Genomic DNA, 16,509 nt, shown 5'->3' with positions numbered 1-16,509 from the left:
AGTGAAAATAGTTTCCTAGCCCTTTTTTTAAGTAAATCCTACTCCATTATTAATATAATTATTATTATAGAAAACAAAAAATACAGAATGACAATATATTATATGCCAGGGAGCAAGAAAATAAAGATTCACCATTTTCACAGCTTTTTTTATTAGAAGAATCAGAAATCAGATATAGAGTTCAAGAAAAATGTTAAAGAAAGGCTTAACGTTACTCTTTCTAAATGTACACTTTATAAAATATTTAGCCAAAAACAAATTAAGATTGATCAAATAAAAAACATCCGAGTCTTCTCTCTCATAATGCGTATAACCAAGAATAACATTTTCATATTTCAAAGAGATATCAGGAATTATACCACAATAAAAGAAAAAATGTTTTTCCAGAAATTCTTTTTGAAATTTTTTTCAGTGTCGGGAGTATTAAGTCACTATATATGTCACTCTTAAGTTTTGTGACAATTTGACCTAACTGAACCCAAAGGCTTGTATGGTCTCCAAGAAATTGTGAGAACAAATAAGGAATTGCTAGGAGGCTAAATACGGTGTTGATTTAATTGGACATGTCAGGGATACTTTGTAAATTAGATTAACTCTATTTGTAAATTAGATTAATCTTCTTTTGTGGTTGTCAGACAGGTCGAGATATAAAAGGCAGGTAAGGTTAGAAGCAGAACCTGATGTCACCAAGTTTAACATGGTTCTGGATCAGCGTCTTTATTGATCCTGGAACAACATTCCAATCAACCAATCAGATTTGAGGAACCAATTTACAGTTTATGTCAAGTTTAGGCTTGCAAGGTTAGGTGCTTCTACATCAGTGTTATTTATCATTTCCCTCTGATTTTAGGGATAACTTATGGGCTTAGGTTTGTGGAAAATCAGGACATGCAAGATAGAATGTCAACTGTGAGGATAATGCAGGTCAGCGTCAGTGTTATGTGGCTAAATGTGCTTCTGTAACCAGGCGAAAAGCATAAAATAATTCAAAAGAGCAGAACTGTACAGAGTTACAAAAACAAAACATGATGTCCAAACATTAAAATGTACTTTATTGCTGTAGTACAACTTAATTACCAAAGATGTGTTCATGCCATGAAAACTAAACAGCCGATAATGCTAAAGGATCAGTAAATGAGGAATAACAGACTGCAAGTATGAACCACTTGATTGTTTACTGTAAATCAGTGTTACCAGAGCCCGTCTACAGAGAGCCTGGCCACTCCCTATTAAGTCCTATTGTACCGAATTGTGGTTGTAGTTCCACCAGAGTTCCACTGGGGGCGATCGCCCATGAGTGCAAAATGAATGGGAGTCTATGGGGCTAGACGGCTAAATTTGTCTCTTTCACCCGATTGCCGTTGAGAAATCTCAGATTTTATTGTAGGTTTTGCAAGTTCAACATGGGTTACAGGTCAAACGTTGAATGAACGAGTACTTGTGTCCTTTCGATTTCTTACAGGTTGAGTTGTTGTTGTCCATAACACGCTAGCATTCTGCTAATGAATGCTGATTGGTCAGTGAAGGACTGATTACGACCAGAGATACCGCTTGATGGCATCGTGTGTGTGTGTGTGTGTATTTTCGGCATGGTCTTTTAAAACAACAAAACAAAAACTCTTCTAGCACGTGTATTTACCCGTGTCAGCTGTGTTGTTGATGCCTCGAGAGAAAAGAAAGTGCAGAGCGCGAAAGCACCAAAGCGACTGAAGGATTGCCGTAAAGCAGTATCTCTGGTCGTACGATGTGTATGACGTCATTGACATTTTAAAAGACTTTTTAAAGCAAATAAGTGACTCTAAAAAATCTAACACCCAGCGATGTGTAATTTCTTCGCATCTCCTTTTGAATACAACATTCAAATTACTAGACAAAAAATTATATCCTGAGAAAAGTGGATTTTGAGGGGTATAGCGCCATAGACCTCCATTCATTCTGCACTCGTCCTGTGAGCGCCCTCATGTGGAACCAGAGAGGAACTGCAACCTGTTCAGAAGCCGGAAGTTTACTGAGAGTGGAAGTTCTCCCCTTATTAGACATTTTCTGGTGTTACTTAATACTTGTGTTTGAAAATTTCATAATTTGGCACTTTTACATGAGAGGCTTTTTAGAAAAATGTCAGTACATCTTAACAATGCCATTTTTGGGAACTCAATTTCACTAGTGTCTACGAAACAGTGTCATTAGTTTCGATGCAGCCGCATTCTTTTAGTTTCTTCCTGGCTCTCAGGATGAAGTTAACCTTCCCTCTGTTCTTCATGTTGGAAGTGTATTCATGAGACTTCAGTTTGGCGTAGTAATCTGAGAATTTATTGAAGAGGAGGGAGATTGGAAGGCCATTCAAAATGATCCCGAAGGAAATGCAGCCAAAGGCAAATATCCGCCCCAATAGGGTCTCTGGATACATGTCACCGTAGCCTACAGTAGAGATGCTCACCTGGAATGAGAAGTTATTGGTAAACTGATCAAAACCCAAAACAAAAAATTTGTTGCAAACCCCTATGACTTTCTTTCTTCCATAGAAAACTGAAGGAGAAGTTTAGCAGAACGTTACGTCACACAGTGAAAGTGGACGGGGACCATAAGTGGTAAATCTCCAAAAACACAGAACTTCATAAAAGTAGTTAAAATGACTTGTGCACCATTTTCCAAACCTGAAGACGTATAATAGATTTCACTGAAAATTCACTGTAAATCATGTTTGACAAACATGATCATCATTCTCTTTTATTGTATGGAAAAGAGCAGAGGATTTTATGCTATAGAGAGCAATAGTGCCAGTCCACTTTTTCAACGGCCTTGATTCCGTAAGTATTTTTCCCATAGGGATTAAAAATAAAATAAAAACTTTGTTTAAGAGTTATAAGTTATAAGAGTTATAAGCCATGCACCAAACCAACCATCTACAAGGTGAATCACAACATTTGAAAATTGGACGAAAGGACAAAGGTACAAGACTGTGGTAAAGATGAGGGAATAGTATGCATACAAATGTTTAAGTAGTTTGAGAGTGTGAGGAGACTGACTCTATCACATCATTTGCTGTGCTTTATTGGAGTGGGCGGAGCTAAAGAGTTATTTTGGCACGATTTGCTTGTTGCGATTCTCTGATTGGTAGAGATTTCTCTGCTGTATCATGGTTAATGCCACTTTTCACCAGGAATTCCACTGTTAAACATGATTATTTAAAAATGTACCATCGATTAATAACCTCGTAGCTCATTGTAGGTCTGTCTTTAAAGGTTTATCATTCAAAGTCAATTCCCTTATGGAGAAAATGTATGGGATTTTACCTCTAGAACTTGACTGTTGCACTTTATCAAGATCTCCTTTTTCTACTTTTTTTTTTATCAAGTTCTCCACGTTTTCCACAGAAAAAAGAAAGTGATACTGGTTTTGAAAGACATTAGGGTGAGTACTGAGTAACATAATCTATATCATATATGCATGATTAATAGAAATAATGTTTACTTACAGATGCCCACCACCAAGAATGTGGAATACTGGTGAAGTTGGTATTAGGGGCGTCGAATTCAACGCTATAAACCATGGCAGAGAATATGAAGATCCCCATGGCAATAAAGAGAAAGAGACACCCCACCTGCTGATAGCACTGCCTCAACGTGAAGCCAAACGCTCTCAGTCCCGTGGAGTGACGTGCCAGTTTCAGAACCCGAAAAATACGCATGAGTCGCATGATTCGCAGCACTTGTCCGACCTTGCTCACCTGACCTACAGTCTGCATGTCCGCATTTTGTTTCCCAGGACCGAAGGTCTCAAAGCCCTCGAGCACGAACTGCAGAAACTGCGGAAGGATGGCCAAGAGGTCTACAGCGTTCAGTATGCTCTTAACAAAGCAACAGATATCTGGGGTTGAAACCAGACGCAACAGGTACTCAGTGGTGAAGAAGGTTATGCACAGAGTCTCCACAAACTCTCCGAATGTCTTGCCACTCAACTGGTTAGTAGATGCCATGTTCTCCATTTCTTCCACCGTAGACAGAGTCATCGTAACCAGCGACACCAGCACAAACATACTCGAGGCGACTGCCATGAGTTTCGCCGGGACCGAGGAGAACGGATTCTCCACGAAGTTCCAAAGTGACCGTCGCATCTCGCCGAGAAACATGCTGTCGAATGCCTCCTCGTCTTCTTCGATTACCACCTCCGCCTCCAGTTCCTTCTGAACTTTGAGCTGTTCGCACAACTCGTCGTGCTTCTCCTCGAGCAGGATCCGACAGCACCGTTGAGAGTATTTGATCCGAACGCCCCAATAGTTGATCTCCTCCAAGAAGTTCCTCGGACAGAGCTCTTCCTTGATATACAGCACACCGGTCCTGTAGAAGTTGAAGATGCTGTTGAAGACGTCTGGATCTCGGTCGAAGAAATATTCGTTGTCCTTCACGACGTAGTCATCGCAGAGGTTAAGCTTCATGTTGAGGTCAGTGTAGGTGGCCAGACGGCCAATTCTGCTCTGTGGGTATCTCGCTGCCATTTTGTAGGTGATACGGTAGGACTTTCCTCCAACGTTGAGGTTAAGCGTGCAGTTCCTGCTTGGTGATATGCTGGTAAACCATATCGAAGGCTCTGAATACCTCTCAACCTCCCCGTCGTCGACATCCCCAAAGATGTCATAGATATCCGCCTGTAGTTCCTCTAAAGAGCTCCACTGTTTCACCAAACACCCTTTAGCGAATGGGATGGTGTCGTCTGTTGACTCAGAAGTTGCTAGTTTGCAGTTGGGAAAGAGGCTCTGTCTCCTGTTTCTCTGATCACTGAACATCCTCTCAGTCTTCCGCTATCCTCCTAGAGGAGGAACTGTACAGCGCGCCTGTAAATCTCAGAGCTTTACTGACACTAAACCTACTCTGTTTAAGTATAAAGAGACAGGCAGGAGGAAGCACCAGTCCTCTAATGCCATCTATAAGGAGCTAAGGGTTCAACTTAAATGTCATTATCCGTTAAGCCTTTGATTGAGGGTGAAGTCTGCTTTGAATTCTTTGAAATTACACGCTTGCTAATGAATGTGTCAATGAATGAGTCAATGAATGAATATCAAGTTACCCAAACAAAGACCCCCTTTTAACATTCAAAGGCTTATTTATAAACTGCTTCTAAAATATGGGCATCTTTATCTTGTTAATGATAGAGCAGGTATTTACTAGAGGATAATGATAGTAACATTTAAACAAGCAGCCAAACAGAAGTAAGTGGACATGAAGGAATTCATGAATGAAGGAAACTGTCACATGATCCTTCTGAAATAATTCTAATATGCTTTCTGCTCAAGATGTTGATTTTATTTATTTTTTTGCTGCTTAATATTTGTTGTGGAAAATTATACATCATTCAAAAGTTTGAGATATATGATTTAAAGAAATAAATTTATAGTTTTATCTGCAAGGACACATTAAATAGATAAAAAATGACAGTAAAGACATTTATAATGTTACAAAATGTTTCTATTTTAAAAAATAATGTTCTTTTGAGCTTTTTAATAATCAAAGATATATACAGTATAACTTTATATAAAACTGGTAAAGATGAATTCAGGATTGAAAATGTGATTATGAAATAAAGAGTTTCTTTGAATAATGTATGCAGTGTTTATCTGCTTTCAAGAACAAAACAAATTCAGATGGGCATGAATCGAGAGTTGTAAACACTGGAAAGAGCAGGACGGATAATGCAAAGTCACTTAAGGTAACCGGGTCACTAAGACCTTCGAGACTTAGGTTTCAACATTATCTAATGAGAAAACATACAATGTGATTCGTATGGAAAAGCACGATTTTTTAGAAAGAACCCCATCCTAAACCTAACCGTCATGAGATCTATGAATGAGATTGTACAAATTCATAGCCAGCAAATCGCCAAAATGTGCAATAGTTACGAATAAGTTAAGTTCAGTTACTGTAATATTCCTATTAGCTTTCTAGGGTTGTGAAGACATACTTGACATGAGTTTTGTATAATCACATGATGTTTATGACTTTTTCCTAATTGCTATATTGTTCTTAGAATAATAAAAGGAAATATATAAAATAATGAATTTGTATTTATTCAGTAACTTGCGTTAAGATATTTGCCATCATCCACACCTAAGATATTCTCTTCTGTAGAAATAATCCATTGTATTTTGTTCGATTTGATTTTATTCTTATTATATCTCTTTATGAAACTGATTTTTCCATATAAAAGTCTTGCAGGATGTAACAAAGAATCAACACACAAAATAATCCTGTATAACAAATAATAGTGCCATCAAACACATCCACAATCCCTCCAGATCTCAAGGGCATCTGAGAGAGAGAAACAAATCAAACTGAGCATGTTAGCAAGTTTTACAACATCAAGTCCAAAAGCAGAGCTTAATAAATCATATATTCAGATATAACATGAATATACTTATATGTTCAGTTGTTTATAGACTCTTAAGGGCTTAAACCCACAGTAGATTAGATTAAGCAATCATTTCAGGAAAGACATTTGGCAGGTTTTTAATCTTGGAGGGGCAGATGCGGCCACCGTCTGTCACTGTGCTCAGTTTGTGACAAACCCACACAAATGGGTCTGATTTTTTATTTGCAGCTTTAATAAAGGATTTATCCACCAAATGTTATTTGCATGGTGATTTTATATAAAAAAAAAGGGACAATATTAATAATACAAATCTAATATTAGCCTATAAGAGCAGGCTACAGGGCAGAATGTTTGTTTCAAAATGCTGTTACAGAAATAAGACGGTAAATTAGAACCAAATGTTAAAGTAATTAAACATTTGTTTTAGCTGGATGTTTGACTCAAAACCCTGAGATATATAAGCCTTGCATGTGACAACGTTCCTGTGATAATAAACATACAGTATATTGATTATAAATTGGACACGAAATATGAAGTAATTCTACATCATTTCATTTCATTATAAGACTATTTCACTTTACATGTACTCCTACATGGTAATCTTCAAAAATGTCGATTGTTTACAATCAAAGCTTGTCCCGTGTCATGTAAAAATCATAAAAAATAGCTTCAATAACCCTAAACTTATCGGACAGAAAATAATTTTCAAATCAACTACAAAAAGTTTGGATAAAAGACAAAGCTAATCTTTTATTTCTTTTTATTTTATTTTATTTTTTACGAAGGAACATTATAACGCGAACGCGGGATAAACACGTGATACATAACGGACTGTTAAATAAAGTTTTCTCGTATTTGAACGAAACATGGCCGCCACTGAAGTTGGATGTGTGCACTATGTTCGCAGCTGCTTGTTAAAAGTGAGCGACATTTCATTACGTGTATACGTTGTATTTCATATATGCTTGCCGATTGTTTTGGTAAATACTTTCCTTGATCGCACGGTAGCGTGTGATTGAAACAAGTCTTATTAGCATAGAGCTAACTGTATGGGATATACATCACTGAACACCCATTGACTACTTTTGAGCTGGAATATAAGATTATTTTATGAAGTAAAATCGAATTATTGTTGGTTTAAATGCAACAAATAAGATATGTTAGTTTAGACTCGTTGCTTTGCTCGGTATGGTCTAAGAAGTAACTTAGCAGTTTAGGGTTTTTGTTATGCATTTGCACTTACAATATTCTGATGTCAGTCAATATGCTGTGAGTGTTTGCTGTAATATATGCGGACTGATGTATGTGCATTGATGGTGATGGGTTATTATATTTGTGGTGTGTTTCTGCAGGCGCCCTGCTGTGGGAAGTTTTATGTTTGCAGACTCTGTCATGATGATGAAGAGAACCATCAAATGGACCGATTTAAGGTCCGAGAGGTCAAATGCGCATCGTGCAATACTATTCAAGAGGTAAAGTCATATTTAAGCTTGCTTCTTAACTCGTCATACAATTTGCTTGGGTGAATCTCACAAAATCTGTCAAGATGTCTGGGTATTATTTAACCACCAACGCAAAAGAAAGAATAATTTAATACATTTATTCAGCACGGATGCATTGAATTGATCATAAATGACAGTAACAGCATTTATAATGTTACAAAAGATTCTATTTTGAATAAATGCCGTTCTTTTCAACTTTATATTCATCAAAGCATACTGGAAGAAATTGGACACAACTGTTTTCAACATTGATAATAATAATCAGCATATTAGTGTGATTTCTGAAGGATCATGTGACAGTTATGATGCTGAAAATACATATGCATTACAGGAATAAATTAAATTTTAAAATATATTCAAATAGAAAACAGTTATTTTAAATTGTAATAATATTTTACAATATTACTGTTTTTATTACTGTGTTTTTGGTCAAATACATGCAGCCTTGTTGGGCATAAGATACTTTAAAAAATAAATAAACATTCTACAGATCCCAAACTTTTGAGCGGCAGTGTATATATCACACGCAATACTAGTCATCATCTAATAAAATCTTCCTGTAATGCAAAATAAATAATTACACATCATGATTCTATTTGTTGTATAAATCATTACATTGTCTAAATGCAACACATTTTAATGGTCCTATAAAAAGGCTTTTTCTTAATGCCAAATATGATTTCTTACTTTTTTTTTTTTGCTTTTCAGGTTTGATAACATTAAAACTCTTGCTCATTCTGTGTTCTTCAGGCTCAACAGACATGTAAAGAATGTGAAGTGCAGTTCGGGGAGTATTACTGTGACATCTGTCATCTATTTGACAAAGACAAGAAGCAGTACCACTGCCAGCCCTGCGGGATATGCAGGTTTGCATGACATTTACATTCATCAATTTAGCATACACTTTCATGCAAAACAAATAAGAGGTGCCTTCATTATTCAACCGAAGCAATACATTTCTAATTCTTTTAATAAAACTCTCATTGACCTCCTTCTCCTCCTCTGTTACTTTCAGAATTGGCCCAAGAGAGAAATACTTCCATTGTACGAAGTGCAATTTATGTTTAGCCACTGATCTAAAAGATAATCACAAGGTATGAAAAGTCTTCTCCTGATTCTTGTACGTTACTTGATCATTTTGTTGTTATTAGAGAAATATTAAGCAGTGCTTGTGGTTTCAGTGTGTTGAGAACGTGTCTAGGCAGAACTGCCCCATGTGTATGGAGGACATCCACACGTCCAGAATAGGGGCTCATGTGCTCTCGTGCGGGCATCTGCTACACAAGTGAGTGTGTGTTAAGAGGCCGTCACACCACACTTTTTCCTTCCATTGACTTCCATTCATATGCAAATGCAAAACCCGTAAGACTTTCGTTTATCTTCAGAACACTAATGAAGATCTTTTTGATGAAATCTTGAAAGCTTTCTGTCTCTCCATTGACAGCTACACAGCTACCACTTTGACAATTCAAAAAGTTCATAAAGAGATTGTAAAATTAATCCATATGAATCGAGCAGTTTAGTCAATTTTCTGAAGAGACTTGATCGCTTTATATGGTTGAATTTAGGCTTTTTCCAGTTAAAGGTTTGAACACAAGTGATGGCCACTATATATTAGAAAAAAATATTGATTTCTATCAAATATTTAAAGTCTCTGTGTGTGTATCATCTGGTGCCCTATCAAATGAATGTGATTTGATGTAAAAACACTATCTTTTTGCTTGCAGAACATGCTTTGATGACATGTGCAGAACTGGGTAAGGAATGTTGTTGTTTTCTGACTATTGTATTAATGTCTTCTTATGGCTCACTGCTAATTCTGCATATGTTCATAGTGACATTTCTATAACTTAATAAGTGTCACAGCCATATACAATATCAGCCTCTCTGAGCTGCACTCATTGCACTCAATGAACCAGTCAGCTTGTATAGGAGTGATGTGCTTACATCTGGCGGTCTGTCCCACAGTGCTTACCGCTGTCCCCTGTGTATGCACTCTGCCTTCAACATGAAGCAGTTCTGGGAACAGAGAGATAAGGAGATTGCCCAGACTCCCATGCCCACTGAGTACCAGGACACTACAGTAAAGGTAACAGAGCCTTCATTTGCATGCACTCAACTGAGCAGACACTTTATCCAAATGGACATGCAAATGAGGAGCAATGCAAACACAGTGAATATTCATTAATGAAACTGTAAGATGTACTCGTATACCCTGCGGTTGTAAAATGATGACAGCTCAGATTGGAGAAATCTACTTTGGTCATTTCAATGTGAACCTCAATATAATTATTTTATTAACTTCGTTTTTTAATTCAGTTAATGTTTTAAAAAAATAGATTTTATTAATATTATTAGATTATGTTTTGTTTTAATTAAAATTTTAGTGCTTGTCATTTTTATTAGTTTTTTTATTCTATTTAGCTTTAATTTATTTTCAGTTATTTTCAATTTTAGTACTCCAACTTAAACTTAATTTGTTTCCAAGGCAACATTTCTAATTTTCATTGGAGTTTTTCATCTTATATGAAATGTTTAAAATCTTTTATTTATTTATTTATTATTATTATATATTTTTCCAGCTGTATTTCAATGAACGAAAATTATTTTTAAAGTTCTAGTTTTAGTTACTGGAGAAAATATTATGTGGTTTTACTTAAATTGGGTATATTTATATTTATAATTATATATATATATATTTATATTGTATTGCATAATAAAATTGCACCTTGTAGGACCATTATGATTTTTTACTGTTTTCATAACAATTTTCTCTTGTTTCCCAATTCTCATTTCTGAAACAAAAATTGCATTCTCATTTCTATAATGCAAAAAAAGAAAGAATTTTGTTATTTTTACCTCATCGTAGAATTTGCCTTTAATTTTTAATTTTTTTATTAAATCAGTATAATTATAGTACTTTTACTATTTTACAGAAATGAGAATCTGGGAGTAATAATGGGAATGCCCAAAAAACGTGGGTCACAATGCAACTATTCTAGATAACCCTAAAATTGGCTTCATTCTCTTTACGATTTGTTCATTTTAAGATACACCAAGTAACTTTTTTTAAATTTTTTAATTTTTATTTAAAACATATATAATGAGCGAGTACATCATCCAAACCGTGTTTTTGTCTTCTCCTAATAAGTGTTTATATTCGGACTATTTTAGACCGGGGCGGGACGACAACCGCTGCGGAGTGTCCCAGTTCCTGTGTGACTCGTCATCTACTTAAACGGAGAGAAGTAGCTCCGGCTACAATGCAAGACTCATGCAGTGTTGTTTATTAACCGCTAGAGCGCCACAAGTTATCTTTTCCTTGATTTTACTGTGAAATGTGACCTATTTTTCAGAGATTTGAGTCAACTTGACTTTGTGTGTGTTCACAGATCATATGCAATGACTGCCAGGCTCACTGCACTGTGTCCTTCCACGTGTTGGGTATGAAGTGCAGCACCTGTGGCTCCTACAACACGGCACAGGACGGGGGTCTGATCGCGCCCCCCGCTGTTGACCCCCGACAGCCTGCACCGCAGCCGCTAGAAGAAGAGACCGACACGCAGAACCACGACTGATGTTTAGGCTCTCGAATCATCTCCCAGTTAAGCTTTTACAGAACTGACTGTGCATAGAAATACAAACTCTTCTCTTCTCACTGCTTCCTTGTCTGTACAACTGCTCTCTTTTTTCTTTGTCTTTACTTTTTTTTTGCTGGATTAAACTGGATGAGATTTTTTTTTTTTTTTTTTGCCTTTAATTTCCTGTGATGGAAACCAACTGATCTAGCGCAGTAAGATTTGCAAAATACATATTTCTTGAATTTCTTGTGTCATAACAAATGTTAAAAGATAATCCAGTGCAATGAGGATAAACTTTTACTAAAATCTGATTTGATTTTCTAAATCCTCATTATCTATCAAGAATATTTTTTTAAAGAATGTGGACATCATTTCTGAACTTTGTTAATTTTAAAAATGATTTAATGCTTATTTATTGGTTAATGCTGGGCAAGAAAGAAGCATTGTGTTACAAAAATAAAATAAAATGATCACATTGCGTGATCGCATTGCACATTTCATTTAATAAAAAAAAAATGAAGTAATCTTGTTTTCCTTCTAGAAATAATCTTGTGCTCAGTATTTTTTTGTTTTGTTGAGCGTGACACCAGATATTGTTGATATTTGTAGTACAGACTTTTGGGGAATGAAATTACTCATTTTACTTGCTCTCAGAAACAATGGTGGCCACACTTCATGAATTGCAGGGTTCAAAGCAGCTTTCAGTCAGATTGTGTTGCACCATCCTGTAATAACTTCTGCAGTGTCTCCTGTTCCTGCGGCGCCGGCGGTGGGTTATTCATGTGTTGTTTTGCTGGCAGAAGTGAATGGTGAAACACAAGATCATCGGGCTTTCAGTCGTAGGAGACAGTATGTGCTTTTCTCAACCTGAATTTGAGATTACATCATTTGAACGACTGATTTCCGAGTGGAGTTATTCACATGCATACAGCATTTGTGTTTGAAGCAATTCAGATGAGAATAAAACAATCTATCATGAATAATCCAAGTAAGAAAACAGTAAAATAGTGCTACCATACAAAATCTCAATGGAGTCATGATGACTCATGGGATACCTCAGGTTTTTAGAAAAGCATTTATGAGTAACATATTGTTCCCACAGTTTTACATGTGTTCACCACAAGTCTGCAGTGTAACCTGGTCAGAAATAAGTATAGAAATGGCTTCTATTTGGCATCTTGCACAGACGACACAGCGAGTCTTTTCATTGTTAGAGAAGTAATGATGGTGGAAAAAATGATTTCTTACTGGGCAGGGGAAGAGGTAAGTGATATAAAAACTAAAGTTTCTAAGCAGTTGTGAACACCAAAGTGTTGTTTGCGTTCAGAATAGGTCCTTGATTTCAGCCTGACAGTGATACTTCAATGAATGATTCATTTGTCATGTATTTTGTGTATTTATTTTCCGAATACAAAATACTGTATTTGCATTTAAATAAATAAAAAAACGTTCCCTACACAGTATCTGGTATTTTACTTTGATACATTTCAAAAATTATTTGGCAATGTCTTTGCGTTCGCTCGCAAAATGTTCGCTCGCAAAAACACAAACGTTTCTCAGGAGAATGCAAACATTTTGCGAGAGAAAGCAAAAGCATTGACTAGGGGCGTATACTTAGTCCAAATATATATATATATATATATATATATTTAAAACTCCAAATTGATGTAATTTTTTTATCTCATAATTATTTAGTAATGTTTAGACAGTATAGGCCTAGCTAGGCTACACGTGTTACCATGAGACTAGCATTCACCAATTCACCTTTATAAACGTGCTTTTATATAGCCTTTATATAGCGGTGGTGTGCATCTTGAGACAAATCAATGGCACTGATTAGTCAACATTTGAAGTGGATCAAAAAAGTGAATCAAAGTTGTCTTAAGACAAGAACGGGTATTGTTAAAAATTCATGTATAACTTTGATGAAAGGTTTTGATCCACTTCAAATGTTGACTATAGGCCTACTGTAGCCTATTTTAAGATAGGCTATGTCGTTGCAAGTTGCTTTCAGTTAAAACAGCTCAAACATGCATATTAGTCTAAGACCAGCGCCTTGTCTGTGAAACCGGGGGCGAGTGACTAGCCAAGCATTAAACATGTTGCAACTTTAGCCACAAGAATCAGTTATACTTAGTTACATTAAAAGTATAGTGCCATTTTTAGCTATATGGGATACTAAAGTGCTTTATCAAAAATATGACCTGCATTTATGCTTTTAAATCTTCTAGATGAAAAATTGTAATTATTATAATTATTTGTGCAATTATCTTAATTTATAGTGAACCCATTATGAGTCATAGCCAAATTGTTGCGTGTTTTAAATGTGGGAAAAAAGCTCACAAATTTCATCATATGCATCTATAACCCAATGTTTTATTAGTTAAAATGAAGTGATTTTACTATATTATTTTGCACTATTTTATTATTTTTTGAATTTGCAAAGTTTCTGAAAAACCTCTTGTCCCTTATAAGCGTCTGGATGCCACTTTGTCTTTTGCTTTATAGCCTATAACCATTTCATATTTCTTAAATACTGTTTCAACTAATAATAATAATAATGAAAAAATGTTAATGGAAAACACCATTTTAACAAATGCAACACATGAAAGTTGTAGTGTGATTCAGAAGATTGCAACTGCAACTGAAGAAAAAGGATAAAAGGTTGGTCAACCTCTTACTAAGGTAAGCCTGCTACAAACACCATCACATTTCTTAAGAATAGACAAGTCAAGTAAAATAAAAGCATGCTGGCTAATTAAACATTATCTCCTCTGGCAGGTTTGGGCGCAGGACTGGTGAGATCTACCACGTAACATCGTAGTTCTTGGGTGGTGACGTCTGGAGACACGAGATCCGGCACAGCCGGCCCCGGCTGAGGAGGACTGAGGCTTGTATCCAGGCCCAATTCCACAACCTTTTGCTCCGTGTTGGCAGGGTTAGGTGTAGTCAGCGCAAGGCCCGGATGTGCAGTATGGTCAATGGTTTGGTGCCGGTTGTCCTCCAGGATGTCCGGTCTCATGGTGTTCAGCACAATGGGTGCTACTGTGGTTCTCGCTATTGTGGTTCTCTGTACCGTGATCTCCTCTGAAGAGCTCGACTCATTTGATTCAGAGGATTCAGAACTGGATAATGCCAGCTGGTGATGCAGACAAACCTGTCAGAGGATTGCACATAGATAATCATCAGATTAAGGTACGGTTTCATAGACGGTTTCGTAGATTAAGCCAGGATTAGGCCTTAGTTCAATTAGGGCATTTAAGTAGCTTTTATAAACGTGCCTTAGAAAAAAACATTACTGCTGTGCATCTTGAGACAAAATCATGGCAGTGACATTTTAATATACGTCAGTGCAAGTTACTTTCAGTTAAAACATAACATGCATTTTAGTCTGGGACTATATTTTAAGCCTTGTCTATGAAACCAAGGGCAAGTGTTTAAAAAATTAAATTAAAAAATTTAAAATCACAATTTATTTGTGAATATAGAGTGCAGAGATACAATATCTGTATAGTGCAGAGTGCACTATACAGAGTGCTTTAGTTACACAAAGATAAAATATCATAGAAAAAGGAAATAAAACAAAATCGAATTGTTAATGAAAATAAAACCCTAAATGGATTGGTTCAAACTTAATTAAAAAGTAGTTTTAGCTTCTTTAAGACAAGCTTTAAACATGTTTACAAAGGTAAAGGATTGACACGTAAATTCCATACAAATTGTCATGGACAATGATACAGGGAATAAGAAAGAGTTTGGTTTAAAATGTTATTAAAAAAGGGGGGAAAAGTAAGGACACAAATACTAGTTCCACGAAGTAAACATGCTTAATATGAGACTGCATAAGTCAGTCTGGTTGTGAAATTAAAATATGAAGTGTCCTTACCGGTTTAGAAAATGTGAAAGACACTAAAAATAATCCAAACAGTGCTGGTCCCAAACCCTCCATCTCTTATTAAACGTCTCTCTCTGTTAGAGAAAGAAAATTGATAAAACAATGTGTACATATAATAGACAATGAGATTACTCTAACATTACAAAAGGAACACATGATTAAAAAAAATCATCCAATATGAAAGAATAAATAGTTAAAATGTTACCTTGTTCAAGCTCCTCGGAAAAACGCAAGAGTATTTGAGGTGTGACAGTCTTGCACTGAAAGTTGAACAGAACTGAGCTCTTTTATATGAGGTTTAGTTTTTGACACATGGACAAATTTACGTTTGGAGTCAAAACTTTGATGTGTTTATGCTCCTTTTCTCTGTAATTTCACATTTGGTTTGCAAGGTTTCAGACGGAAGTCAGACCTCCGCCGAAGAGATCATGTGGTATCTAAGAAGTTGATTTGATCATTTCAGTAAACATGTTTTGTTTGGCTGAACTTAATTGAGAACACACCCAAGGGCTAGTCATTGTTAACTCTTATGGTAAAGATGAATTCATCTAAAACCCTCAAATGCTTTTATAAGAAAACACATTATCGTGTCTGTGGTTAAACATGTTCAGAGCGGCCGCAGTGTGACAGGAACAGCCCACAGCGAGATTCCAGTCAGAGGACAAAAACGCTGCAGGAAACCAGTCAAAACGTTTTTTTTAATCAACACAAAGCACAAATAAAATCACAAACACAAGCCTGTACATTTTTTATGAATATTCTGTCATTATTTAATCAGCCTCATGCCATTCCAAACCTGTATGATCTTCTTTCGTTCGTTAATTTATATAGCCGAGGTTGCCCAAAGTGCTTTACATGAAAATAAAAAGATAAAACCTTAAATCTCACACCACATTGAGATTACCTGTTATAAGCAGTCAGTAAAAATTCATCTGTGGAACAAAAGATCTACAACGTTGGACCCCATTGACTTCCATTGAATCTTTTCGGTTCTACAGAATAAAGTCAAACAGGTTTGGAGTTGAGTAAATTAAGACGTTTTTTGGGTGTAGACTATCCCTTTAAATTTCAGTCTCTCAGAAAATATATTCAAAAGAAGTGGAATATGCACAATTCTAGACTACTTGTTTTTTGGTCATTTGTTAAACTTGGTCACTGTATGCTTTCA

The 16,509-nt window shown here is 36.0% G+C and overlaps 3 protein-coding genes across 4 annotated transcripts; 1 reads left to right on the top strand and 2 right to left on the bottom strand.

Moving 5' to 3' along the window:
- Positions 1-415: 415 nt before the first annotated feature.
- kcnv2b (potassium channel, subfamily V, member 2b) lies at positions 416-5,963 on the bottom strand. Its single transcript, XM_082169084.1, has 2 exons — positions 3,476-5,963; positions 416-2,437 (listed from the first exon to the last, which is right to left on the bottom strand). The coding sequence occupies exons 1-2, from the start codon at positions 4,781-4,783 to the stop codon at positions 2,168-2,170; spliced, it is 1,578 nt and encodes a 525-aa protein (XP_082025210.1). The 5' UTR covers positions 4,784-5,963; the 3' UTR covers positions 416-2,167.
- Positions 5,964-7,223: 1,260 nt separating this feature from the next.
- rchy1 (ring finger and CHY zinc finger domain containing 1) lies at positions 7,224-13,070 on the top strand. 2 transcript variants are annotated; one of them, XM_082168723.1, is made up of 8 exons: positions 7,224-7,283; positions 7,716-7,835; positions 8,616-8,731; positions 8,881-8,959; positions 9,047-9,150; positions 9,593-9,622; positions 9,834-9,954; positions 11,258-13,070. In XM_082168723.1, the coding sequence occupies exons 1-8, from the start codon at positions 7,230-7,232 to the stop codon at positions 11,441-11,443; spliced, it is 810 nt and encodes a 269-aa protein (XP_082024849.1). In that variant the 5' UTR covers positions 7,224-7,229; the 3' UTR covers positions 11,444-13,070. The 2 variants fall into 2 exon arrangements, with proteins under 2 accessions (XP_082024849.1, XP_082024850.1); XM_082168724.1 differs by having other exon boundaries at positions 11,040-11,401.
- A 736-nt stretch (positions 13,071-13,806) lies between these two features.
- Positions 13,807-16,509, bottom strand: LOC309498175 (uncharacterized protein). The gene is made up of 3 exons (XM_082168725.1): positions 15,547-16,509; positions 15,333-15,415; positions 13,807-14,603 (listed from the first exon to the last, which is right to left on the bottom strand). The coding sequence occupies exons 2-3, from the start codon at positions 15,393-15,395 to the stop codon at positions 14,205-14,207; spliced, it is 462 nt and encodes a 153-aa protein (XP_082024851.1). The 5' UTR covers positions 15,396-15,415; positions 15,547-16,509; the 3' UTR covers positions 13,807-14,204.

This window comes from Leuciscus leuciscus (assembly GCF_965113295.1).
Source record: "Leuciscus leuciscus genome assembly, chromosome: 5".
In the NCBI taxonomy this organism is placed as follows: domain Eukaryota; kingdom Metazoa; phylum Chordata; class Actinopteri; order Cypriniformes; family Leuciscidae; genus Leuciscus; species Leuciscus leuciscus.
Note: the sequence above shows the minus strand (reverse complement) of the source record. Positions and strands in the feature narration are given on the sequence as shown.